Consider the following 27,965-nt stretch of genomic DNA (forward strand, 5'->3'; position numbering starts at 1 on the left):
TTTTACTGGATCACGTGGTCAGAAGTTCTTAGCTCATTAGAACAATAGGTTACAAAGATCATTAGCACGTCCAACTGATTCAATACAATGATTTGTTATTTTGTTAGAATGCATCTATATATATGTACAGAAACATTATGTACAAATTTCACATAGCTAATCTATGCTCTCACTTTATTTCAAAGGACATATCTACAAATATGTATATATTCTGAAGTCTAACTTGAATCAGTAAGAGCCATTTTATTGGGGTCCAATTTGCAATCAATTTGTAATGCAGTCAACCAAGAGCTCACCTGAAAAGAGTAACGAAAAATTAAAAACGAAAAACATTCATTTGTAACCATACATGTCAAATAATACGCAACAAATACAAACTTCAATTCAATGCTAAGATTTAAGCATTCTGAAATACTTAACATTTAACGTATATTAGATATATATAGAGAGGGAGAGAGAGTTGTATGGTACGGTAACAAAATATAATTTTACCATTTGAGATATGCAATCTAGAAGCTATCATCAATCAAATTGGAATTTATAATGGTTTTACAAAATGCAGATTCAATAAACATTTTCACAATGACAAATATTTGGATAACACTTTCACAAAATGTCTTATTTCCATCATGATCTACTCACAAGTCATGACTAGATCATATCTATTGTCACAATATTTTGAAATTCATTATCCATTCCAAAGTGGATTTATAATCAATGCAACCAAGAGCAGCTTGAGCACAGAACTTGGCTTATCAAATCAAAACTCATTCCCCAATTTTTTTGATAATTTGGATATTCATGCTTCAAAACTTGCATTGCTACATAGATTGACAACTAATTATCGAGTTTTAAAATTGATGCACGAGTCAATTCTAAATGTTGGTCCAGTCATAAGGTATTAATTATAAATTTGCATTCAATATCTTCTCCAAATAATTTTTTTAAAAAATGATGAAATGGTGAACATACCTGTATTTTAGAGACACTTGAACACTCGTACCGGAGTCCTTGACGAGTTAATATATAGAAAGAATATTGTGTCTCCTCGTCTTCTCGTGTAAAGCTTGGGAGAGGACCTAATTCAACAACATCAGAGAGTAGAGTCGAGTCCTGAGGGCTCAAATCTGCAAAGTAGTTTCTTAACTTCATTAGAAGTAATTTTATGCCCACAAGCAAAGAGGAAATATACATATTACTTGAGTAATATAAATTTGATATATGGTACACATGAGGCCCAGACCACCATATTGAATTCCCATGCAAGGCTATTTACTGCCTTATCCAAAATCAATATAACCAGACAATCCTTATGATCTGACAAAATAATTGGAAAAATAAAAATGGGGGCAAACAAATAAACAAAGTGATGATAAACTGAAGTTGGAAAAGAAACACATGTAATCCGTAAATAGAACATCTAAGAGTGTATAATTAATATTACGGTATAAATCTTGAATATTGTTATATAAGCACAGTTAATCCTACTCTACCATATTACTATGCACTATTAGTTAATTATTGAAAGAAAAGGCAAAAAAATGTAAGACCATCATGCATTCAACCGTTAAAACCAAAAGTTTGTGTCATTGCAGCAACATCAAATAGCTCTTGGCTGAATGCCATACACCATCAGCTGTCCTTCACACAGTACATGTAGAAGAAAGGTTCAAATGCTTCAACGTGGGAGAAATGAACCTGTTCTCATGGCATCGTTGACTAATAGTATACAGGTTGTATGGTCTAAATCATTACAAGTTTATAACATTAGTAAATTTAACAATATCAATTTTTTGGTTCAGCATATACATGGGAAAAAGTTATTACTTATTAGATATAATTTTATAAATTAAAATAATATGAGAAATGGCTTGTAGTAAAAAGAAATGGAAAAAGAAAATTCATGTCACTGAACCCATTCAAATTGGATAAAGGCAATGTGGATGATGATTATTTTAGTACATTCATGTAATGCAGCTGAGTATCAATCGTAATACCCAAATGTTACATACAATTATAAGAAAACACTAAAGAGTATAAACGACACTGGACATCCAAAGTTTTTTCATAATTCAATCACCTGTGGACAACAGATAGAAGAAGATGCATGACCCATGAAGGACAACGAAGCGTGGCAGCCGGTCGTCGACATCAGCATCATCAATGGGAAGGGGTTCTCCAGGCAATGCTGTCCATCTCTATCAAAGAAAAAATATAGAAAAACATCAATAAAGTATTAAACATGCACAAACTAGTGCATTTTAAAAAGTCAAAACTAGCACAAAGTAGAAGTAGGGGAGACGAAGATAATACAGTCCGAATGTTCAAATAACCAGACAAACGAGCAGATCGTAGAATTTCATCAAGATGTTCCAACCTGTATAAAAGAGAAGAGCTCAAGTACTCATGCAGAGAAAATAGAAATAAATAGAGTGAAATTGCAATATCAAAGTCAATACGTTGGCAAATACACAAAAAATAAATAAATAAATAAATAAATAAAGATCTTAGAATAAAATATAAAACATATTGTAAGTATATACTTGTATATATTTTCTTTTTTCTTTTCTTCTTGGAGAGAGTGCAAGTGTGTGTGTGTGTGTGTGTGTGTGAGAGAGAGAGAGAGAGCAGATATAATCATATAACACAACTAAGTAAAAAAATTCTAACTGCCTTTGGTCTCAACAAGGAATAACAACAGGGAGATCTTTCTAGAGTAGAAATATATACCTCCGCAATCCATAAGTTTTATATTCAAATATATTTGTTTCCTGAGAAAAATATGAATAAGTCATGTGGTTCGCTTGTAAAAGGGAACGTGTCACAAAGTAATGTGACTATGGTTCAAAGTAGTAGTCCCTCAAAAAGAAAAAGAGTGTGAACTTAGTGACTATAAATTATTACCAATTTCTTGAAATTTGCAGAAAGATTACTTTTCCTGTCCATTTAAGTTCAGCTAGAAAAATATATAGTAATCAGCTTTCCTGGTGGAGAGATTGGTAAAAGCTCAAGGCATCGGAAAGTACTGTAGTACCATGGACCTAAGAAGTTCCCGTTTACCTACAGCAGTAAAGGCGTAAAGGTCCAACAAAACCACGGTAGGAGACTGTTTCACAAAATTTGACAGTTAACTTCTCAAGCTGACCTTATAAATGGCATATAGCTTATGAACATAAATACTAAGTCAGACAAGATGAAAAAGCTCTCTAAAATTGCTATACGGACCACATATACTGCACAAACAGTTTCCTGAACTCATTTCCATCCTAAAACTTAGATAAGTAAACCAAAACATTCACAAACTAGCACCAGATTAAAGACAATCTCGTGATTTTATTACGAGGCCACCAACTAAAACACATGGGATCCCCAATCCACTGATTAAACTGGTTGAGAATAAATTACATAATTGATGTACCAAGGCACTATCAAAACTAGACTAGAATTTTATAGAACGATAAGGACAATAAAAACAACAACAACAATAATAATAAGAAGAAAAGAAAATTAAGAAAGCTAAAAAGCATATCAAATTCAAAAAACAATCATCAACTTTTCCTTACTTAGCTTTCAAATGTGCTTCTCTTTCTTCTATATCAGCAAGTTCCGATCGAAGGGATCCTACTTCTACTGCTGTTAGCACAACCTACCAGTCAAAATGGTTAAGGTTGTTATGGAAATGGAACTTACAAGAATGCAGACTGGTAATATAAATGAAAATATATAATAAACCTTTTCCTGACAATCAGAACCAGATCCCCAAGGTAGCTTCTGTAGACTAAACAAGTTCAACATGGCTGCAGCACTTCTGAGTTTTCTTCGAGCCCACAAACGGCTGTTGGACCTATCCTAAAGCAAAATAAGGAACTAAACCGAGACTCAACTCAAAAAATCTAAGTTCTTTCCTTTCCTTAATTATCACCGTACTAGGTTTTTTATCAAGAAAAAGAAAACCTGGAAGAGGTATCAGTTTCTGAATGCGAAATAGATGAAGTTTTCTTTGGAAGAGAGTCCACAGATGATGTTGAAGCTTGAAAGTGATCTGGAATGAATTCTACCTTCCTATGACCATCACCCATTAAGTTAACTTTCACTTCTTGAAGAAGGTGTGCGAACCTAAAATAAGAAATAAAATGAAAATGAGAATGTGAATGTGAATGTGAATGTGAATGTGATGTGAAATCCACTTTCATATATTAGCTTACATCAAATTCAGCATTTGACATGATCAGTCACATTTAGCTAAATGCAGATACTCTACTCCATAAGCTAGTGATATACACTGCTGGAGGAACAGGACAAGACTAATCACGTATCAAAACAAACTTCCAAGAATGAAGTACAAGATGTTTCTTCTATGCGTAATTAAGCTATATTCTCCACTCCATTCCACTAGACAAAAATTTCAAATTAAGAGGTCAGTTGTTTGAAAATCTGTACTCAATATTTTAACCTTTTAATGCATCCTGATAAAAGGTCCATTTAGTTGTTGCCACCTAGATATCCGCTGCTTCATGATCCCAAAGATGCCATGTGGCTAAATTTGAGCCAAGGTGGTCCATATAGCCCTGCATGGTATCTGCTTTGGCCTTTTTGAATGAGAGGGAGAGCTGATGTCATCTCCCTGACATATGGCACATGCAGTGAGTTTACTAGACCAACAACGACACTCCTCTGAAGACTGGCATCCCTAGCTACATTGACATTGGGCTCTCCAAGGCATCACGTCCTCAGGAGTGATATACAAGGGCATGAAGTCATTTACATATGATATTCTTCTTAAAATTTTGAGAGCCTTTGGATTGGAACTCACAATCTTAGGCCTCCCACTGCCAGATCTCTCTCTACAGTCTACCCCACTATCATCGAATCCCAACTCTCCAGGGAATATCACCTTGTAAATTAAAGACCATCAAGAAGATGATATAGTAGGATATACTTCTAGTTCCAGATAGTGAATAAGCTTGACAAATAGCCGAAACTTGGAGATAGCTGTTATTTCAGCCACAAATAGAGTTAATATGGTGCTGGTAATAACTAATAACCCACCAAAGGGCCTTTGGCTTAGCGGTATAATCTCCCTATCCTTAAAGAGGAGGGGAGGGGTTCGAGCCCGGACGTAGGCAAAAAGGGTGTGTGTGTTTGCTTTTACCATTCGGGAAAAAAAAAAAACAAAACAAAAAAAACAAAAACAAAAACTAACAAGCCAAGAAATTTGGGAAGATTTGATGTGAAATTATCTTCACTAGTGATCTAATTGATATGAATAAAGTGCACGAGGGATGAATGCGGAGGAAGAGAAAAGGGAAGCAAACAATAGAGTTTCCATGGTATGCGGTAAGATGGAATGGTAAAAGAAAGAGAAAAGAGGAGGGGGAATCCTTTCCCTTCAGGCCCATTGTATTCTTCCCTCCAAAGTCGGAGGAAAAGACGATAGGAATGGCTCCCCATGTTCTATATTATGCTTTTACCTTAAAAAAAATCCCTTCTATATGTAATGATATAATGGTAAAACCACACAATACCCATTCCTTTTGTATCCACCATACCATACCAAAAAAAAAAAAAGAAGGGTGAGTTACCTACTTCGCTCCTCCTATGTTTCCTTCAACTTTAATTTTGTATCCACCATACCATACAGAGCTTAATGGTAAGCAACATCAACATTTAAAGAAGAACAAGAATGCCTGATGAAAGTTACTACAATAAGTTAAGTGAGGAACCTAGAAAGAATCTGAGAGATATCGAAACAGACACCTGCAAAGGTTTACTCTAAACAGTCCTCACATAATCAAATTCATAAAAATAAATTCTGGAATTTTACAAACAAATTTTAATCAATCAGACACTAGTGTAAAAGTCTGATGTTAATGCCAAGAAGTTCAACTCTCATGCACACAACATCCTTGGACCTTGGAGACCCGGAGGAACTTGACAAAGCCTCATCCAGTCCACAATTCTTCTAAACCGGTGCCTCTCTCACGCTCCGAGCTCCCGCCTAGATTTTTCCGCTTTCACGCTCTCGCTACTTAGATCCAGACTAAAAGACTCCACAAATCCCCTAATCCATAATGGTCCATCTAGTCTAAATCTGGATTAACATAAACCTTTTACAATCCTTGTTTGCTACAATATATTTATACCATAGATAGGCAAAACCATCAGTGGCTAAAACCCAAAAAAAAAAAAAAAAAAGGTAAATAATCACAAAGTTGAGATGCAACAACATTGTGAATTATAAGAAATTGTATTAGTCCAAAACATGTATACATATTACATATATTATAATCCATCACATATATATAAACAACAATATGTTTCTCCTTCAACCCTCCAGAACCAAGAAGATCCATGATCTGTACATAAAACCTTAGATTCTCAACTCATTAAAGAACTTACATACATCAAGAGAATTAAAAGTATGAGACCGATACATGAGCAACGAACTATGTACGACATATAATAAATTGCAGATTGTATAATCGAATGATATACATTAAATTAGGGAGGCGAATAAAAAGAGAGAGATAGTTTGGATTGGAACCTTTTTGAGTTGCTGCTAATGAGAGTTGGCTTGTCTTCTCGGAAAGTGTTTGACGCAGCAACGAAAGCTAAATGATATGACTGGTCGGTACTCGGTGACCGGTTGTGTAGGTTTACTTTAGTTCAAGTAGACCGTTTTACCCCCGCTCGTTTTGGCAGCGGACAGCTGGCAGTTGGGCATTTGGGGCTTTTTGTATTTAGGGCCATACGATATAGGCTAAGATAAATACTGTTTTTTTATTTTTTACAAATTACAACAAGAGTAATGATCGATTCTCCCGTTATTTAGATTTTTCAACCTTTGTTGGGTTTTAACCTTTGTTTAAAGTTCAGTAATATATAGATTTCTCTCCCCCTTATACGGTTTCAATCAATAACCCTTTTTTAATGATTCTTAGGTGAGTCGATATAAATGAGTCTCTCACAAGAATGATGGATTCCATCATTTGTCAACCCTACCACTATTTATAGCATTATCTTTATATATACTTGATGATCATCATTATATATAATTATTACTTATAAATGGTGATAATAATTCATATTTATTATTTAGTAGGGTCAAAGTATTATAATTTTAAAAAAATAAAAATATGAAAAAAATACTGTTTATCTTTATTGAGGTACCACTTTTAAGCACATAGGTATCACTTTTTGTGCATGTAGATACCATTTTGTCATTAGATACTATTTTTTTTTTTTTGCACAAAAAAATGGTACTCCGATACACAAAGAGTAGTATCTATGTGTACAAAAAGTAATACCTATGTGAATTAAAGTGGTACCTCTATGTCCAAAATAAAAGTTGTACCTGATACACAAAAAGTGATATCTCTGTGTGCAAAAAGTAGTACCTATGTGCCTAAAAGTGGTATTTCAGTGAGGATAAACAGTGTTTTTTCATATTCACGTCAGCATTTTGGTCAACTTCATTTTTTTCGAAATTACGAAACTTTGACTCCATTAAATGATAAATATGAATCATTAGCACCATTTATATGTAATAATCCCATATATACTTGATGACCCAAGTCATCGCACTTGATGGATGGAATTATTTGGAGTGATAGTTTGTAACAGGTCTGACACTTGTTTTTGTAATGGGTCTAACACTTGTTTATCCGAATTCGAATGTCATCTAAGCACTTGGCATGACACTTATTCTTATACTACTTTGAATCGTTCATAACTTTTTTTTATTTAGATTTAATGTGAGATAGAAACATCTAACATAAGTTCACTTTAACATGAAATTGAGCTCCAAATGAACCAATCAATTTCTAAATAGTTCGAAATCGGTTTGTTTAAAGTTCAGCTCGTAAACGGGTCAGAATTTGATCTCATTTAATAAACACATCAATCCTAAACATTGTTAGGCTCAACTCAAGAACACTGCACTCATATAGGCTCGCATACTTCTTGCATATATCATGAACACATTTATAAATATAGGCTTGTATTACCCAAGCTCATAAATATGTCCACAAACATATGTCATATTAGTGCATAAACAAGTCAAAACAATCTTAAAAACGAGCCCAAACACCGAATTTTATATTGAAGGGTCAGTTTGGTGGAGTGGAAATGGGAGGAAAGAGAAGGGAAGGTGATGGAGGGAGATTAAAAATTTGTATTTGGCAAAAATTGTTGGAAGGAAAGGGAAGGGTTTCGAGGGTTAACTGGTGCCTTCAACAGTAAATTTCTTAACCTCCCAAAAATGGGAGGAAATGAAAGGAAAGGGAAGGAAAGGCTTAATGTGTGATTTCAGATGCCAATCTTGCCCTTGATTAGTTGATTTAGCAGTTGCAGAGAGAGAAAGGAGGGAAAGCTTGAGAGTTGAGAACGGCGAAGCTTGCTTGCGAACGGCGAACCCGAATTGGAACAGCAGGCGATGGAAACTGATATGGGTTTTGATCGATATGGGTTTTGATTTTTTGAACAATCTGAAATGATGCCGATATGGGTTTTGAAGTTTTGATTCTTGCAGACAAATATATAAACTGAAATATATGGGTTTTGAACTTCTAATTCTTGTAGTAGTTTGTAGTTGCAGAGAGAGAGAGAGAAGTTCAGCGTTGAGAACGAGAATAGAGAGATGGAGTTGAGAACGAGAATAGAGGCTGAAATGATTTGCCCTAAAAAAATGGAGGCTGAAATGATTTGCCCTATAAAAAATTTTCCTACGAGACAAATATATATATATATATATTTTTTACAATATAAAAGGGCATAATAGTAAATTTATTAAAATAATTCTCCTTCCTATCCTTCCATTTCTTTCCTCAAACATGATTCTTATCCTTCCTTTTTTTTTTTTTCATTAGTCAACCAAATACAATACCAAATTAAAATTATCCTTCCATTCCCTTTCCCTCATAACTAATGTTATCCTTCTCCTTCAAACTCACCCTACCGAAGTTAACTTTTTAGTAACCAAGGACCGAGCTTAGCAAAACACAAGCTTTTAAAATGATTATAAGTCAAGTCTAAGCTCGGTTTTTCAAACGTTCTTGGCTGAACTTACGCTGAACCCACAAATTAATGAGTTGTTCCCGAAAATATTAAAGTGGCTCGATTGTCATATTCTCGTCCCAAATGGAGTTAGAGCATCACAAAATTCATTCTTTTAAAATTTTTATCTTTTATTATGTTTCTTAACCTCTTCCTTTTTTTTTTCATTTTCTTTTTAAAAATAATAATGTCATGTTTGATGTGTATGAATGGAATCAATCAATTTTTTGTTTGGTATACAATTTAAAATGAGAATGACCATTCCATTGGAAAGAAAATTCATTATTGGGAATAAAAATACATTCCACAATTAAATCTATGGAATGACAATTCCATTCCCAAATAAATTTTTTAAAAAAATCAAGTTCCCAAATAATTTTTTTAAAAAAATCAAGTTCCCAAAACACCGTCATTCTAAAACCTCCACCAAATATAAGGCTTTTAATGCCGCCAAACTAAGAATGGTAATTTGGTGGACGGGTTTTGAGCTGGTCATGAATGTGCAAGCCAATAATGAATCAATAACTCATTATCAGCCCATTTATAGCGGGTCATAAGCGAATTAGGTGTTAAATTGGTAAGTGACCCACACCCAACTCGATGACCCAAATAGGTTTTGACAATTTGATTGTTGAATACCAAATAAATTAAAAAAAAAACTGTTCTTACATTAATTATTTTTTGATTTTAAACGTTACAATTTTATTTATTTTTTATTTTAGAAAAAGTCACCAAACAACTTACTCAAGAATATTAATTAATTATATATAGAAAAAAAGAGTTTTGAGCAAGACTTTTAATTAATTGTTGGTCATTTATTTTCACACAATAAAACATAAGTTAGAAGGAAGAGAGAGAGAGAGAGAGAGAGAGTTATCACAGAAATAAATAAATAAAAAATAAGAAACAGGGAGGAGAGGGAAAAGGGGGAAGAGATGAGAAAACAGAGAGGATAGAGAAAAAAGGTTTAAAAAATGAAAAAAAAATAAAAAAGGACGGGAAGAAAAAAGGGGGAAGAAGAAAAAAGGGGAAAGAGGAAAAAACACGAAAGAGTGAAAAAAAAAAAAAAAAAAAAAAAAAACAAACCAAACAGGTAAGGGAGAAAACTAAAGAGAAAAAAAAGGTTTTGTTTGATAGGATAAGATAGGTTCCACTCGTAACCTACCATTGACCCGGTACCTATTTTTTACCTATTACCGACCCACTCACTTACATTTGAGTGTCCAAATAATTTAGTTTTAGTATTAAGGGTCTTTTAACCCAATAGTATCTTCTTTACCTCCCAAAGTGAATGGTGAAGTTTCAAGTCTCCAAATGAGCAAAGTGAGCGTGTAAGTGGTGTGGGTAAATTTTTTACACAATGACAAAAAATAATAATAATAATAATAAAAATAATAATAATTCAGTTTTACCGGGCAGGCTTGGCGTTTAAATGGGTTAGGTCATAAATTGCCACCCTAAGCCAAACATAGCAACACGTACCACTTCGTGGTGTATTCATATCATAAATTGATAGTTCAATTTAAGAAAAAACTCACCGAAATGCTACATCGCAGCAGGGAATGGCACCTTTCATTCCTTTATGATACGGCTTAAGCCATATTCCCAACAGCCGATGCAAACAAATAAAACCTCTTCAAAACTCACATCAATCTGAAGACTCTGAACATTATACAAAATAGATACACAGATCAGTTTCAATAGAAATACCTGATACTCCAAAGAACCGCACACAGCCTGAACAGGCTTGAAACCAGCATGCTATAGAAGTTTTCTTATAACCCAATGATAACTAATTCACTGAAGCATAGCTTCTCTTTTATTTGTTCCCTAAAGAAGTTCTGCAGAAGGTACCGAAAAAGGAAAAAGGAAAAAGGAAAAATGATTTAGAGTCCTACACTCCGAGAAGTGACGTCAGCCCCCACTCGCATAAAAAACGGTCAGAATTATCCGACTGTCAGACTTCGTATCATTACTCATGGTAAAATATTCAAAGAAGTGAGGATTTCTGGTGCACTATATCCCTATTCCAGGAACCTAACGGCTGGGTACCTATCTTGGAACAGAAAATTCACATAAAGACATGTGAAGAACAAGAAACTTTATTAATGAACTAAGATGAGCAGCAAGCACATAATATAGGATAGGAAGCATTACCGTAGATAACGGCATTTCAAAACCTCGTGGAAATATAAAAATCGTTCAATGTGTACTTTCAGGAGAATGATGTATCCAGCTTAAATTTACTAACCCAGACTCGATTGATTCTGGCATCACAGCCTCACGTGCCTCACAAGACACATCAGAAAAAAGTAAGAGACCAGACTTGGTATCAACCAACTTCTGTTCCTCATTGTTGTTATTGACAGAAGGATTGCCTCTGGAGTCACTTGCCCAGCTCACGTCTTCAGCCTTACCAGGTGATTGAGCATCAGATTGCTCCACATTTTCTGGAGACGATGATTTGTCCTCAACAGCGTACTCCGGCATCTCCTGATTACGAACAGGATCAACCTCCATTTGCAACTTGCCTAAATTTAAAAGTGGCTCTGATTTTTTCGAATTGTCTGGCTGAACTGGTTCATCTGCCTTCTGATTGGTTGTTGCAGGAGATACTTCTAGATTCTGAAAAGTATTAGGCAGCTCCACTTTGTCCTGCGTAAAATCTGAAACAGAATCCTCAGCCTCTTGACTATCACAATCCAGATCCAGCTCTCCTAATTTATCATCACTTGAACCCACTTTCTCCTGATCAGAAGTCGGCACAGACTTCAAGTTCTCCACATTAGAGATTAGCACTCTCTCCCCGTTGATCACCCCAATTTCTTCTCTTTGCTTCATGTAAAGGGACATGGCTTTCTGCAAGTTAACAATAAGATTAGTAACATAAGAAAGGAAGATTTATTCAACATTGCAAAAATCCTAGTTGGAATTCAAAATGATTATTTGACAAAGATAAATAATCAGTGAGGTATCATTTTGTACAAGTTAAAGAAACAAAAAATTTGACAATGATACCTTTAGGGAAAAATAAAATGACAATGTCATGAGATACTTCAACCAACAAGTGCAGCATGTAAAGTTCAGAATTGCAGTGCCACACAGAAACATTTAAATCGAGAATTGTTAATTCCCTCAAAAATCATAGAATATTTAAGCCCTAGCATGTATACCTGAAAAACAGAATCATTTATGGCAGCAAAAAGTGAAGTGCTTGAAGTTTTATTGGAAATGGTCACTTTAGCCCCCATAACCTCCTGTCACATGGAGAAAATAATTTTTTTTATTAGAACAATGTGAATGATATTTTAATATAACCAATTAAACAAGACTTATCAATATATATATATATATAACCAATTAAACAAGAGAAAGATAAAGATTAAATGGGATTTTGGGACACCCAAGAACCAGGTCACCCAAGGATAAAGCTGAAACAAAACGCATAGAAAATCAGACACAAAACAGGCCTCAAACCAGTCCAGTGTTGGTTTCTTACTAGATACAAAATAAAAATAGGGTGAGACCTAGCCCGACCAAACACCTAGTACGTGAAAATGCAATCATTTTTACCTCCACACATAAAATCTTAGAATTATCTTCAGCATAATTTGTATTGTGATCCATATCCATTAAGCTCGTGCACTGGTCAAACAACTCAGGTTGAGTAAGATCTGCGGATATATCAAGCTTGGAAAGATAAACATGCCAGAAATGATCCCCATTCTTTGTTGATGGCTTAGAAATGCTGGGGTTCTCTACAGGAAGAGCTTGTGGAGCTTCAAGAATGTTTGTAACAACAGCAACATTGGACTGATTAATGTCAAAGTTCTCTGCCTTAAGACCAGGTTGGTTTTGTTCATTGTGAGCTTGCGGACCTGACTCTTCAGTCAAAAATTCATCTGCTGGTCCACCAGCTGAATGATTCTCCTTCCGGGGAGTAGCCAGCAACTCGGTGCCCAAACCACCGTTTTGCCCCTTCCACATGTCTCCACTTGTCTCCCATCCCCGACCCGTCGTCAAGGTTCTATTATTGTCCCAACCTTGCCTCCCATAGATGCGAGTTTCATCGAAGACAACATTATTTGCATCCCAACCATGCAATGGAGGAGGGCACGAGTCATCCACTGGATTCTGCCATCCAAGTGTCCGTCCATGGCCTGAAAATCTGTCAGCATCAGGGATATGGTAAGGAACCCCATTGTGATGTAATTCCATTGAAGGTCTAATGCCAAACATAGACGGAGTAGAAAAATGATGCATCAATGGATGAAAACCAACAGGAGGTGGACCATGTTGGAAAGGCATAAATCCATTGGCCACAGGGGAAGGCCAGTTTGGGACACCTTTCCATCCACTTCCTTGCGCTCTTCCCATGTTGGAATCGCCCATCCTCCTATGTCGGTTAATTGACTTACCTCTGTTGTCATCTTCCAAAGTATTAAAGGCTAAAGGATTGTCAATCCCCGACCTGAAGGGAGGAGGAGGAGGTAATGAAGACTTGGAATTGCTGGGCAAGAGACTAGTTCTACTAAAAGGAGAAGAAACAGATAAACTTTCTCCATCTGCTTGGGGAAGCTCATATCCTGGAAGTGTCTCCATAGGCAGTTCACGACTTCCTCTGACTTTTGCATCCCTGAAACCACCACTCCTCTGCCCTATTTCTTCCATATCAAGACTTCGCCTAACTTCAGATTTGTTCAAGTGTCTGCGGTCAGTACTTGATGGTGACGGGGATTTATCTACTTGCTGATTGGATGACGGGCGAGAAACTGATTTCCGACGCTTTTCTACAGACAACTCACCTAAATGGCTGTCATCCTTTGGAAAATGATTCTCCATTGAGCGAGACACAGAAGCTTTCTCACTTATTTCAGCAACACCAGCAAATTCTTTGGTAGAGTTTGCTTCATGCCAAACTCTCTCTTCATGCAAATAGTCCCTATACTTGGATCCTTCTTGCTTTGGAAGCCTGGAGCAGGATGAGTTGCGGTCAGTTTAGTAGCTAAGTTTATTGTAAACAAGAAAATCAAAATCAATTGGAAGTATGTTCTCGTTAAACGGGATTATAAAAACCAATGGAAAATACCTTAAATTGTAATGTCCCCAAATTAAACATTAAACATCAAGCCAATTTATTGTAAACAAGACAATCAAAATCAATTGGAAGTGTATTCTCATTAAACGGGATTATAAAAACCAATGGAAAGTACCTTAAATTGTAACGTCCCCAAATTAAACATTAAACATCAAGCCAATTTCAAAGTCCTGTACTACAGAATACACACATATTCTGCCAACTAGACAAATAACATATGGCAAATTCAGAACATTGAAAAAGGAAAGTGTCCAGGTAATAGAACCATACATGTGTAACTAGGGATGGCAATTTGCCCCGTGGGAACGGGTACCCGCCCCACCACGCCCCGTTGACCGGTTAGCTTACATGGGCGGGGATGGTTTTTATTAATTAAAACCCGCGCGATTTTGGGGCCCGTTTAGGTAGGTAAGTTACTAAATTACCCTTATTTTATTACTATATATAGTTAGCTCTAGAAACCCTAGGTCACATTCACTCACTTTCTCAGCCGTTCTAGACAGCGGCAGAGCCCTACGAACTAAGAACGCTTATGCCCTTGAATTTTATGTTAAATTATAGATTGCCTATTTTTTATGATTTTTTTCAATAGTTATATAATTGTATTTGAGGAAAAAAAAATAAAAAAATTAGGAGAAATTCTGGAACTAAATTGAGCGGGTGCCCGTGAGGGTGAAAAAGTTAAACGGGGGCGGGGATGGGGTGGAAAGGCCCCCCGTTTAGACGGTTTTGTACGAAGACGGGGCGGGATTTCTAAACGGTTGCGGGGGCGGGGGCGGGGGCGGGGGCGGGGGCGGGGGCGGGGGCGGGGGCGGGTACACCCGCCCAAAACTGCCCCCATTGCCATCCCTATATGTAACACCACCACAAGCATAACCAGATGGCATACAATCACCAATGATTGTAGGGCACAATTAGTCATTAGATACCCTTCCTAACAGTTTCCTGATGCCATTACAAACCATAAGGCTACATCGATTACATGAGGGTGCTGAAAAGTGATCGAGAGTAGCAATGTTTACCAATGTGACAGCTTACTTGTGTTTATACAGAACTAAAGTTTCCTTAAACTCAAGCAGGTCTTTAAGGTCTTCTCTCACATCTACTAGTAAAATTTGTTGCAGATTTTCACTAAAATCAACTTTCATGTCAAAACATAGCCTTTGTTTTCCACCAAAACTCTCCTAATTAAAATGGAGCTGTACAGAACACTTCGGAGAATAAATTAAGGAAACCCTTTTTCAAATGTCCAAAAGCTTACAGAAACTCTTCAAAGTTTTAAAAATAACCACTTTTTCATGTGTTTTAAATTTCAAAAGCCTATTAGGAAATGAGTATCCAATAATAGTATTATTAGACAGAATTCTTTATATTTGGGCTTCTTTAGATTTCTTCCTAACAGCATCTCAAATAATAGTATTATTAGGCACAATTCTTTATATTTGAGCTTCTTAAGATTTCTTCCTAACAGCATCTATCTTTCCAACAAAGTCTCACACGACATTCAACCAAATCATATTGTTTCGAAGTACCAGTCCTGTTTCCGTTACCCAAGCGGTACAACATATTATACTCCCCAGATGTACGTAACAAGGCCAATAAACACATGGGTGCCAAAATCAGAGGTCTTGCTATGAACACAACAAAGTTCGTTACTCCACCATTAATGCCCATCCATTATATTGCAGATAATGCATAACAAAATTTAAAGTTATTTAGAAATCTTTACTTCATCATGGGAATATAATGTGAAAATTACCTGTAGTGATCTTTTGCAGCATGAGAAGTGAAGATGGGAGAATTCCGTCTGTTGTGGTTTAGAGAAATTTCCATATCCACAGTCCGCGAATAAGATCTTTCCCTATCAGTAACTGACTCTAATTTAGCACCGCTCACTGATTTCTTTTCTTCATCAGAACGCTGCTCTTTGGTACTTCGGTATCTCATATCATTATGGTCCTCTCTGTCCTCTCTATCGTTGGCTCTTCTCTTTCCCTTGTCATAATTGTATTTGGTACTACGATCATCATCTATTGGACTACCATCACAATTGCTTGATTTCCTATAACAAAAATCTCCAGCATTACCTTCATCCCTTGAATGCTTAGTATCAGACCTATCACTAGTGCGATCCCTTGAGGTGTGCTCATCCCTGTATTTGAGGTCCCTGAGTCTCTGATCTCTATCATTGTCATCTCTTTGCTTGCCAACCCTATGTCTATTTTCTCTGTCAACATCTTCCTGATGCTTATCTTCCCTATGCCTATCCTCCCTCTCGCTGTGTTTCCAGTACTTATCATCCCTGTGTCTATTGTCTCTGTCACCCCCTTCCCGATACTTATCATCCCTGTGTCTATTGTCTCTGTCACCCCCTTCCCGATACTTATCATCCCTGTGTCTATTGTCTCTGTCACTCTCTTCACGGTACTTATCATCCCTGTGTCTATTGCCTCTGTCACCCTCTTCACGGTACTTATCATCCCTCTGTCTATTATCTCTACCACCATCTTCCCGATACTTATCATCCCTGTGTCTATTATCTCTCTTAACATCTTCCCGATATTTGTCATCCCCATATCTATTATACATGTCATCATCTTCCCGATATTTATTGTCCCTGTGTCTATTATCTCTTTTACCCTCATCCCGCAATTTATCCCCATGACTTCCATCTTTGTGCTTCTCGTCACTGTACCTATCATCTTTGTGCTTCTCATCACTGTACCTATCATCCTTCGCACGCTCACCCCTCGAAGACAATCGTCTATCATCAATTTCTTTTGCATGATCTTGATGTTTATCCTTATCACTAGAACCATCTCTTCTCTTGCCTATTTGTTTCTCAAGTTCCTTCTCTAACTCAGGATTCCATAACTCATCTTGCACACCAACTGTAAAAAGTAATAATAATAATAATGTTGAATAATTACTGAAAATGTAAACTGAAATCTAGTTAAAAATATATTTAAAAAAAACACAACAGAACGTCTTTCACACATCAAAAAAAAAAACATTCCGAAAATGGCAATTTTAAATGTCTTCTTTTTTTTTAACAAACTGAACAGCATGTCACATGCATAAAAGCTTCCATTATCTGTTAGAATTGGCAAAATAGATGGATGTTAAATGAAGTTATAATCAAGAATGAACATTGTGAAACATGGCTCCAGTTGCTTCTACAAGGTAACAAGGTTATCACACAATAGAAGGCACACGAAAGATTAGAAAAAATCTGCATAGCAGCAAAGCTCCTATAAAACAAAACCACATTCGAACATATGAGATAGAAGTGAATTAACACAATATGCATACATTTCGTTGGGAAAATCCTTAATAAAGCAAGACCTCCCCCAACTATTTCCTAAGTTTAACATTACATAACATGACAACAAAAATAACTCTAAGATCACAAACCTAGACATAGGGCTGCAAATGAACTGAGCCGTTCATGAACAGCTGGGGTTCGGGTTCAGGCTCGTTCAATAAGTAAGCGAAGAGAGCTCGAGCCCATTTTTAGGCTCGTTTACAGAAAAAAAAATATTATATTCAAATTTAATATTTAGAAGCCTAACCCATAAATATAAGTGTAGGCCAAATTCTTTATATATTTCATTGGCCCAATTAGTACCTTAATATTTAGAAGCCCATTTAACAAATTAAGTTCATTTAATTAAGTAGCCCACCAGCCCAAACATAGTTTCATCTCATATAATCGTATTATCAGCCATTAGATATTATATAGTATGATAAAAAGGGTTTGACTGAAAACCTAAATACAGCCGTAAACACAGATCTGTAACAACAGAGGTCTCTACGAGACTACAACGACAAGGTCAGTCCCCCCCCCCCTCTCTCTCTCTCTCTCTCTCTCTCTCCATACATACATACATACATACATACATACATACATATATATATATATATATATATATATATATATATATATATATATCTACTTTTATATTCCCTTGATGAATCGGAGATTGATGGCTTTGAAGCTTGTGAAGAAGAGATGAAAATTAGATAAATGAATGATTAATTGGTGAAGGAGATTGATGGCGACTTTTTTGGTTCGGTTGGTTGATTCATTTGAGATATATATATATATAAATACAAGCTGAGCCGAGTCCGAGCTCATAAAAAATTTGGCGCTCGAGCACCTCTCAGGCTTAGGCGAGCCAAGAACGAACACCCTAAAGTTCGGCTCGGCTCGGCTCATTTACAACCCTAACTAGACGCAGAAGTAACATATGATGCTTCCAAAAGACAAGGATCTGTATGCAGAAGTAGCACCATCAAGTTTGACACTAAAAAGAAAAAGAAGAAAAAATCTAAACTAAATTTTTGTGTTGGGTAAACTGTAAAGAATCAATGCAAAAGGGGGCCTTCTCGTTCTGCACCTCAATAAGGTTGATTCCAACAGTTGGAGCTTTAAAATTTCATTTTTTGTGTCTTCTTCTGTTTAATGTTACAACAATAAAGTGCTCACCTAAGTTAAATGGCATTCGAGGAATCGAATTATTATCAGAACCTCCCTTTTTTTGAACTATAAACTCCTTTTAATTAAAAGGCCTTCTTCCTGAGGCCTAGGAACTTGTTCCGTGAATCAAAAAAATAATAATAATTTGGTTCGTGTGGGTAGCCCACTTCTAGTATCAGACCTAAGCAAAACCATCAGTATTGTTGATTCAACTATATTCTTATTTCTTAGTTGACAATCTATGAGAGAATTGTGCAGCAAATTAACACACTGCAAGACTACAACTGAGCTCCTCAAGGTTACCTCAGCAGAAAAGTTCAATAAGTATTCCACAACTACTAAAACCATAGAAAATGGATATGCAATTAAAACCCTCCAGCCTTGGAAGCTTTGAATTCACATAACCAAATTTCAACTGCACAGATCATTCTGGTAGAAACATGAAACCAGTCAACTTAGCTCAAAGAAAGGCTACAAACCTCTGCAATCAAAGTATAATTAAAAATTAGATTGACTCCTTATTATCTTTTTATGACAGACGAATCTCACTAGGAAGATACCTTAATGAAATGAAACTCAATAAAAGGACTCAAGAAAAGAAGAACAACAAATGCATTCCAACTTCCAACCCACCAATGACTTCTTACAGACTTTCATTTATAAGTGAATTTGTCTGATACAAAAGTAGTGAAACTTATGAATAAGTAAGCTTTCATTACTGAAAACAACTTAAAATCAAAGTAGACCTAAGCATATCATTAGGTGTAAACCATCAGTATGTGCAAATCACCAATGACTTATGTGTTCCAATAAAAGGACTCAGGAAAAGAACAACAATATATGTATTCCAAGTTTCCAACACACCAATGACTTTTCACACTTCCATAAATAAGTGAATTTGTCAATACAAAAGCTGTGAAACTTAAGAATAAGTTCAATAATGATATGGTGATACGATATATCTGCCACAGGGTGGGGGAGGTGATAATAAATCATCTTCATATATTCAGCGAAATGCATTAACTATTTAGAATCATTTTAGAACAATATTCAAGAGATTTTGAAATTAAAACATGAGTGTTGGTATATTTAAAGGGGAGTTCAATGATTAAAAAAAAAAAAGCATGACTCTTATAGCCATGTCCTTTACATTACAAACCTTAAACACAAAGTGTGTTACACAGCAAACCATTATTACTACAGTGGCTGTTACCGTTACTTAAAATCGTGATATAATTAAATGTCCGAAACCTCGATCTCATTGAAAATCTAACAGCAACATTGCCACTTGACCAAATCCCTTGTCTAATCATATTCTTCACTACCCACACCCCAACCCCAAGTTCCTTCTTTGCAAGTTAAAACCTGAACTATCTCACTTTCCCCACCCCGTACAAGACTCAAACTTATTCAAAGTATTCTCTATTGCCCTTGACAACAACTTATAATTGTAAGATATAATAAATACCATTACCTCTAAAGAAAAGGGGTCATAACTAAGTGCAATGATAAATGTTTGGATTGACAAGTGTAGGATACAATTTCGAGTATGAGAGCTACCAACTTGGATAAAAATAATGACAAAAATAAGGTTCATCTCTAGTCTACTCTCCCAGCACTCCAGATAGGCTGCACCAAAACTGCCCTCTACAGACATGCGTGTTTTCTTTGTAGCACTAGGACTGAAACGTCTGTTCACTTCTAGCCATATTTGGAAGATGATATTGATGGCTTACTTATTTACAAGTTAAAGCGGAAAGGCAACTAACTCACTTTTTTCCTAATTCAAGAGCACATGTAAAGCTCTATCTTTGTTTTTTATTTGAAACAAGGTTTAGATGTGATTCAAATTATGCATAAAATGCCGCCTTGCATGCAGTGAAGTTGTGCACTTATAGAAAGTTTCTGGCAGTGGATGCATATTAACAACACTAGCATCTATTACTTCAAATGGTTAACCAGATTAATAGCAAACACTTCAATAAACCAATAGTACAGTATTAGAACGACAATAAACAAAAAAGTTCAGATAACTACAACAATAAGTTACCTTACCAGTATTTTCTCTACTACCCTGTTTCCCCAGTCTCTCTTTCCCTAAATCAGCAGACTGCAACTCTTGTTTCCTGGCTGCTTCATCAGCTGGCCGTGCCTGCACATCCCTCTTAGTGTCCTGAACCTTCCTTCCTCTCTCCAATTCAGGTTCATTGTCCTTCAATTCCTTAGAATCTTTATGTTGACGAACCTCTTTCCGCCTAGAATCTTTTTCAGATTTCCGCTTCAGGTCAACTTCACTGCCATTCTTAAAGTGCCCTTTCTCGGCTTCCAAACGCATATCTTCTTCATTCTCACAAACATTATCATGCCTTCTACTAGTTTTACTCTTCAAATCACCCGAACCCTTTGACTTTAAACTTTTATCTGATTCAAGCTTGAAACTTTCACCTTTTGCCTCCTTATCAGTGGTTATTCCATCACCTCTAGTTTTACTCCTCAAATCACTCGAACCCTTTGACTTCGAACTTTTATCTGATTCAAGCTTGAAAGTTTCACCTTTTGCCTCCTTATCTGTGGTTATTCCATCACCTCTGGTTTTACTCTTCAAATCACTCGAACCCTTTGACTTCGAACTTTTATCAGATTCAAGCTTGAAACTTTCATCTTTTGCCTCCTTATCACTAGTTATTCCATCACCTCTGGCTTTACTCTTCAAATCACTCGAACCCTTTGACTTCGAACTTTTATCAGATTCAAGCTTTAAACTTTCAGCTTTTGCCTCCTTATCAATAGTTATTCCATCACCTCTGGTTTTACTCTTCAAATCACTCGAACCCTTTGACTTCGAACTTTTATCTGATTCAAGCTTGAAACTTTCACCTTTTGCCTCCTTATCAGTAGTTGTTCCATCGCCTCGCCTGTCCCCACTACCATTCCACCTATCACTAGAAGCAGTAGCATCAGCCTTCTCTTTGCGCCGTTTTGAAACAACATACTCTTCCAATACATCACCATTACCGTGACCACCCAAATCATTGCCATCTCTTGAAGCAACTTTCCGCTTCTCACCCGATGTTGGATCCCTAGAAACCCTAACTGAACCTTCTTCTTTGCCGTTCCTGTCCTTCATCTTCACATCTTCTTCCGTGTCCGAGTACTCTCTATCGTCCTTCGAACTGTGTTTCCTTTCCTTGTGCGATTTATGCCGTGAACTTCGCGGCATAACTGTGTAGAATAGTGTACAAATAACAGAACCAAAAACAGCAAATTCAAAACCCTAGTTTTGAAGTTTTGACTAAGAATCTAACATCAACAAAATCATAAAGAATAAAGATTCTATTGAAACCATCCGTTTCGGTCAAATACTGAACGGAATCTGACAAATTCGGCCGGTGGATCACCGGAAATCTGATGTTTCAACTTCGGGAGACTCTGACCGATCAGATCGCTGGATTGCGGCGAGATCAGGAATCAAAAAGATAAGATAGCGACCGAACCCTACCGACAAAGTATATATATATATATATATTTGTGTGTGTGCACATATATATATATATATATCTCTCTAGAGAGAGAGAGTAGAGAAAATGGCTCTCTCAGGGTCAGTTTGGTAGGATGGGTTTGAAGGGAAAGGGAAGGGAAGGGGACGGAGGGTAATAAAAAAATTGTGTTTGGGTAAAGTTAGTGGAGGGAAAGGGAAGGAGAGGGAGGGGTTTGGAGGGTTATTTATAAGCAACGTACAGTAATTTTTTAACCTTCCAAAATTGGGAGGATAAGGAAGGAAAGGGAAGGCAATGGCATACAAAATATTTGTTAGGCCAATTTTACCCTCAAATTTGCTCTTCATATTAGGGCCTGTATTCAACGCGGGAACAAAGGAAGGCGTATATTCAGCGCGGGAACAAAGGCGCCAAAATTCACTGGTATAAGAAGAAATAGGAGAGAGAAAAGGGGGAAGTGGGTTCACGTATGGGAGAGAGAGAAGGGGAAGTGGGTTCACTGCATGGTCTCTGTGCCGGAGGAGGAAGTTGATGATAGAGATAGAAGGGAAAGGTTTGTAACGGCTCCTTAAATTTCCTAAATCCATGCTCTCGGCATCTCCAAGAAGAGCCGCCTCTAGAAATAGGTTGAGCCGGCTCCTTTATTGGCCTGCATACACCAACTCTCGGGATTTCTCAAATGCCCAAGAGAGCCGGCTCCAGCAACTACTTGAGGCGGCTCCAAAAAAAATGTGGAGCCGGCTCCACAAAAAGGAAGAGCCGGCTCCACTCATCTACATCCTTCCTATTTCACTCGGCACCTCTCAAAAACCCATAAAAGCCGGCTCCATGATCATGGTTGAGCCGGCTCCCTTCAAGTGTCCTATTCCCATTATATCTCGGCACTTCCTAATTTGGGGTCATCATTGAAACATTCCAGAGAGCAAACTGACTTAGGAGACTTCATCTTGCTTTGGGCGAATTCTTCCATATGATGGGTTCCTTCACTGGTATGTTAAATCCATGAAATTCCCTCTTCAATTTATATATATTCCTGCTCTTAATTTTTAGTCGAAATTAGCACAAACATAATTCACTATAGAATCTTTTGGTGTCTTTGATTCTTTTCAGTTGAAGATATGGTATTTGCAAGAAATTGGTGGATCTGTATGTTCGATCCACTTCATGCCTTAGGTTGTTAAGTTTTTTTTTTTTTTAAATAAAGTCAGAAAGAACCTAACTTACTGTTTTATGTTGTTGATCATCATTGATTACATTTGTGATCAAACCCCTCTCACCCAAAAAAGTAAGAAGCCAAATTTAAAGATTAAATTAATGATCATTTTTTTACTTTTCTCTGTTGTTACTTGCTTGAAGGAAGATCTAGTAATTGGGAGCCTGCTCTACTCATATTGGAGCCTCCTCTACTTAAAGTAGAGCCTGCTCCATTCATATTGGAGCCTCCTCCACTTTTACTTGAGCCGGCTCCTTTTATAAGATTTGATACATTAAAGAAGATCTACACTAAACTATATTGAGGAGACTATAGTTTAAGCAACCATCATTGGGTACAAATGCAGCTATCTTCTTCCCATTCTTAATCAGCTGCACACGAGCAGATTTTCTCATGGCAAAGTTGGGCTGCTTAGCCTCAATACCACTGCATAAATTAGTTAAGTGCTGTTGAGTTTTGAAATATTGATTTGGAAAGAGAAGATGAATGTGGCATTTGCTACCAAACTGAGCCTTAGAACCGAATCTTGGGGCAAAAATATTGTTGCGTATTTAAATCTAAAAATTTATCTTTTAAAATATATAAAGGGCATAATAGTAAATTTTTTATTATCCTTCCCTTTCCTTTCTTTTCCCAAACATGATTGTTATCCTTCCCTTTCTTTTCCTTCATTAATCAACCAAACACGATTGAGGATTAAACTTATCCTTCCCTTCCCTTTCCTTCCATTTCCCTTATAACTAATGTTATCCTCCCCCTTCAAACCCATCCTACCAAACATAGCCGCAGAGAAAATCTGAATTTTTTTGTCACAGATAGAGAGAAAGAGGCGACTTCGTGCTGGGGAGTTTGCAGTAGCTGAACCGAAATGACGATGATACCCTTGAGTTTTACGATAACTACGGTTTTGTTGCCGGAAATTTTTAGCCGTAATCATTCTGCACAGGTGACACTCGGACAGGCAAAAATCCTCTCTCCTGTTCCTGTTCGATGTGTGGCCCAGATTGGGCCACATCAATTAAAAAAATTACCGTTTATTGTAATAACAAATGTTTAAACAGCCCCACATGTATATATATACCTTTGAATTATATTAACGAAATACTTCAACAATTATCTAAACAAATAAATTTAACAAAGGGTCCTTATGTTATCTCGAAAAAATTTACCAAAGGGTCCTTCAGAGAGAGAAAGAGAGAGGAAATGTTAAGGAGGGTTAGACGATTCTCTGGAATGCTTGAAGGCCACCTTCTAAGATCATCAAAGACGTTTCTCTCTCCATCTACGATATTATTGATCTTTCGCTATTTCCACATCTAATTTCTGTTCTGATACCCAATTAATTTCTTCATATAATAAATTTTTTTTATTTAGATCTCTATAATTCAAATCAGATTGTGTGAAATGGATTTTTTTCCCTGTTTAATTTTTTTATACATCTCCATAATCAGGGTTAGATCGTCGTCTAGTTCTCTAGAATGCTTGGAGGCCACCTTCCAATCATCAAAGGCAATTCTCTCTCCATCTACAGTATTACATCTGATTCCTGTTCCGATACCCAATTATTCTCTTCATATAATAATTTTATTTTATTTTTTATTTTTTATTTTTTAGATCTCCATGATTCAAATCAGATTGTGTGAAATGGATTTTTTTCCCTGTTTAATTTTCAAACAGAACCCATATTAATGGCGAAAATAATTATCAATGTAATATGAATTATGAGTCTTTTTTATTTTATTTATTTATTTTGTAATTATTTAGTTTTAGTCGTAGAATTGCCAGTTAAGACACTTTGATTATTCTTTAATTCAGCTGCTACTATGTGTTTAATTTATTCACTTGGTTCCTAAATTTATGTGGATTTGCGGTTGTGGATGAAATTGAAAATCTTGTTATTTGGAACCGAAGAAAAAGTTAATTCTCCACTCTACTTTACCTAATACAACCCTCTTGGTTAAGAGGAAATACACTTTTAATTTTCTTGGTGGAACCCAAGAATACGACTTCAATATAATTTTTTTTTTTTTTCCATTTCACAAACTTTCTTAGCTGTCAAACATAAACTTTATGCCAATTACTTGAAGAATACTTTAAGAAGATAACAAATTAAGAAAGATGAAGACTTTGTCATGGTTTTCCTTAGACAATTATTTAGTATAGGGTGGGTGAATTTTTTTTTTTTTTTTTTTAGTAAAGCAGTTGAAAGTTTATTAATGGAAGAAGTTTAGATTATTGCAAGAATTTTGGGCGGGGAATGTTTCAAGCATGAATTTAGGAGATGGTTGAAATTGAGATTTTAAAATGCGGCAGCAATTACTGCCATTCAAGAATTCTGAAGAATAAGTTATGAAGTGATCATTTGATTGTCTTTCTTCCTGGTGAGATTGCTCCAAAATCGATTCACCTAGCATGGGTTTGTTTAAAGAAATGGAATTCCATATTTGTTGTTGTTTTCTAAGTACTCGTTTGTCAGGCTGATATTTCAATTCACCATCTGTTTGATACTTTGCCTCAGTATACATAATCCCCCTCTATTTTCATAATTAATGATGACTAAAATTGAGGCGTCAAAAAATAAGCACAAAAGTCTTGCATTTGGGTTTTTGAAGTTTTGCCAACTATGGCCAAATTGTTTCTTACTTTTTTCCCATGGGTTGTGGTATTCTATGATTTCATCCCTCCATTGATATTTTGCTATTTTTGATGCAGGAAACGCCTCTTTAATATCATAAAACGATCTTTTAACAATTTTTGAAGTTATGACAGGGGCAACGAAGAAACGAGCAAAGGCATTAGTTTCAAGTCACAATGGAAATAAATCTAAATCTAGCTCCAAGGTAGAAAAACGATCACTTTTCAACTTTCTTTAGTTGTATCACATAAATTGAAATAATTGGTTAGTAGTGCTGGTTTGTTGTTTATGTTGCTTAAATGGAGAAACTAGTTTAATGTTCATAATGATAGAAAGTGCCTTAAGAATACTATTCCAGTAATAATTTTAGCCAGTCGATTAGAGACTCATGATTTTCACTTATGGTAAGGATAAATGTTCGAAGAAATTTTTAGGTGCTTGAAAATCATGGCACATGGTAGGCATATATAGCCTTTTTTGAAAAGAACCTTAATTTTCATTCTGGGGTTAAATTTATCCATGTTTAGCCCTCTTTCGGTTGTAGTTGCTCTCTAGGTCTTGTTCCTTAATTTAATAATTAAAAATTCAATACTGTAACATTCAACATTTGCAATCATATCATCATTTGATCATTTGGTTCAGTGGTTTGTAGTAAGATATGACAACTGCAACTCAGCCCTTTAATGGCAATTTAAACGCTAAACTTCTCTTCATTCTTTCACATTATATTTTTATCTTTCTTTTTCAATCTTATATTTAGTTAACAACTTCATTTGGTTACTGAGAAACCAGTAGAAAGATTACAAAAAAGAAATCTAAATTTCTTTCAATTCCTGATTCTTTGGTTTCCAGTGAAAGGAAAAATAAATCAGCAAGTTAGTACTGTTGTCTCATTCCTTTGGGTAAGCTTTCTTAGTCGTCAAGGAAGGATAAAAGTGTTATCATTCAATTACTCATGTAATTAATTTCATTAGAAAAATATGTATTGAATGACTTGTTTGACTATATGTTGTAAACCAATTAAGATTGTATTTATTGTAACGACCCACTTCACCATATGGTATGATATTATCCGCTTTGGGCCTGAGCCCTCACGGTTTTGCTCTTGGGTTTCACCCCAAAAGGCCTCATACCAATTGGAGATGACACACTTACATATAAGCACTTCACCTTTCCTCTACCCAGGCGATGTGGGACTGTGCATCAGTAGCTCGCCAGTGTAGTAGCCTGTTAGTGTCTCTCGCACCCGCCCACAGCACACCCGCCCACAGGATCATCACAATCCACCCCCTTGGAGGCCCGACGTCCTCGTCGGCACACTTCCGGCTGGGTCAGGCTCTGATACCATTTGTAACGACCCGCTCCACCACATGGTATGATATTGTCCGCTTTGGGCCTGAGCCCACACGGTTTTACTTTTGGGCTTCACCCCAAAAGGCCTCATACCAATTGGAGATGATGCACTTACATATAAGCACTTCACCTTTCTTCTACCCAGACGATGTGGGACTTGTGCACCCGTAGCTCTCCAGTGTGGTAGCTTGACAGTGTCTCTCGCACCCGCCCACGGCACACCCGCCCACAAGGTCATCACAATCCACCCCCCTTGGAGACCCGACGTCCTCGTCGGTACACTTCCGGCTGGGTCAGGCTCTGATACCATTTATAACGACCCGCTTCACCACATGGTATGATATTGTCCGCTTTGGGCCTGAGCCCTCACGGTTTTGCTCTTGGGTTTCACCCCAAAAGGCCTCATACCAATTGGAGATGACACACTTACATATAAGCACTTCACCTTTCCTCTACCCAGGCGATGTGGGACTGTGCACCCGTAGCTCGCCAGTATGGTAGCATGTTAGTGTCTCTCGCACCCGCCCACAGCACACCCGCCCACAGGGTCATCAGTTTGTAACGACCCACTCCACCATATGGTATGATATTGTCCGCTTTGGGCCTGAGTCCGCACGGTTTTGCTCTTGGGCTTC

At 36.6% G+C, this 27,965-nt stretch overlaps 2 protein-coding genes across 4 annotated transcripts; both read right to left on the reverse strand.

Annotated features, from left to right (window-relative positions):
• LOC132282887 (uncharacterized) lies at positions 1-6,624 on the reverse strand. Of its 3 annotated transcripts, none has more exons than XM_059784704.1 (8): positions 6,545-6,624; positions 3,955-4,116; positions 3,733-3,844; positions 3,564-3,646; positions 2,314-2,377; positions 2,081-2,198; positions 973-1,127; positions 1-296 (listed from the first exon to the last, which is right to left on the reverse strand). In XM_059784704.1, exons 2-8 carry the CDS (start codon positions 4,077-4,079, stop codon positions 219-221), a joined length of 735 nt encoding a protein of 244 aa, XP_059640687.1. In that variant the 5' UTR covers positions 4,080-4,116; positions 6,545-6,624; the 3' UTR covers positions 1-218. The 3 variants fall into 3 exon arrangements, with proteins under 3 accessions (XP_059640687.1, XP_059640686.1, XP_059640685.1); XM_059784703.1 differs by lacking the exon at positions 6,545-6,624 and adding an exon at positions 6,400-6,538; XM_059784702.1 differs by lacking the exon at positions 6,545-6,624 and adding an exon at positions 4,206-6,387.
• A 4,514-nt stretch (positions 6,625-11,138) lies between these two features.
• Positions 11,139-22,240, reverse strand: LOC132285651 (uncharacterized). Its single transcript, XM_059787846.1, has 5 exons — positions 20,688-22,240; positions 15,912-17,043; positions 12,628-14,026; positions 12,228-12,311; positions 11,139-11,913 (listed from the first exon to the last, which is right to left on the reverse strand). The coding sequence occupies exons 1-5, from the start codon at positions 21,850-21,852 to the stop codon at positions 11,257-11,259; spliced, it is 4,437 nt and encodes a 1,478-aa protein (XP_059643829.1). The 5' UTR covers positions 21,853-22,240; the 3' UTR covers positions 11,139-11,256.
• Positions 22,241-27,965: the final 5,725 nt, after the last annotated feature.

This window comes from Cornus florida, unplaced genomic scaffold (genome assembly GCF_030987335.1).
Source record: "Cornus florida cultivar Cherokee Brave unplaced genomic scaffold, ASM3098733v1 CherokeeBrave_3.0.0_Hap2_Chr11, whole genome shotgun sequence".
NCBI lineage: Eukaryota > Viridiplantae > Streptophyta > Magnoliopsida > Cornales > Cornaceae > Cornus > Cornus florida.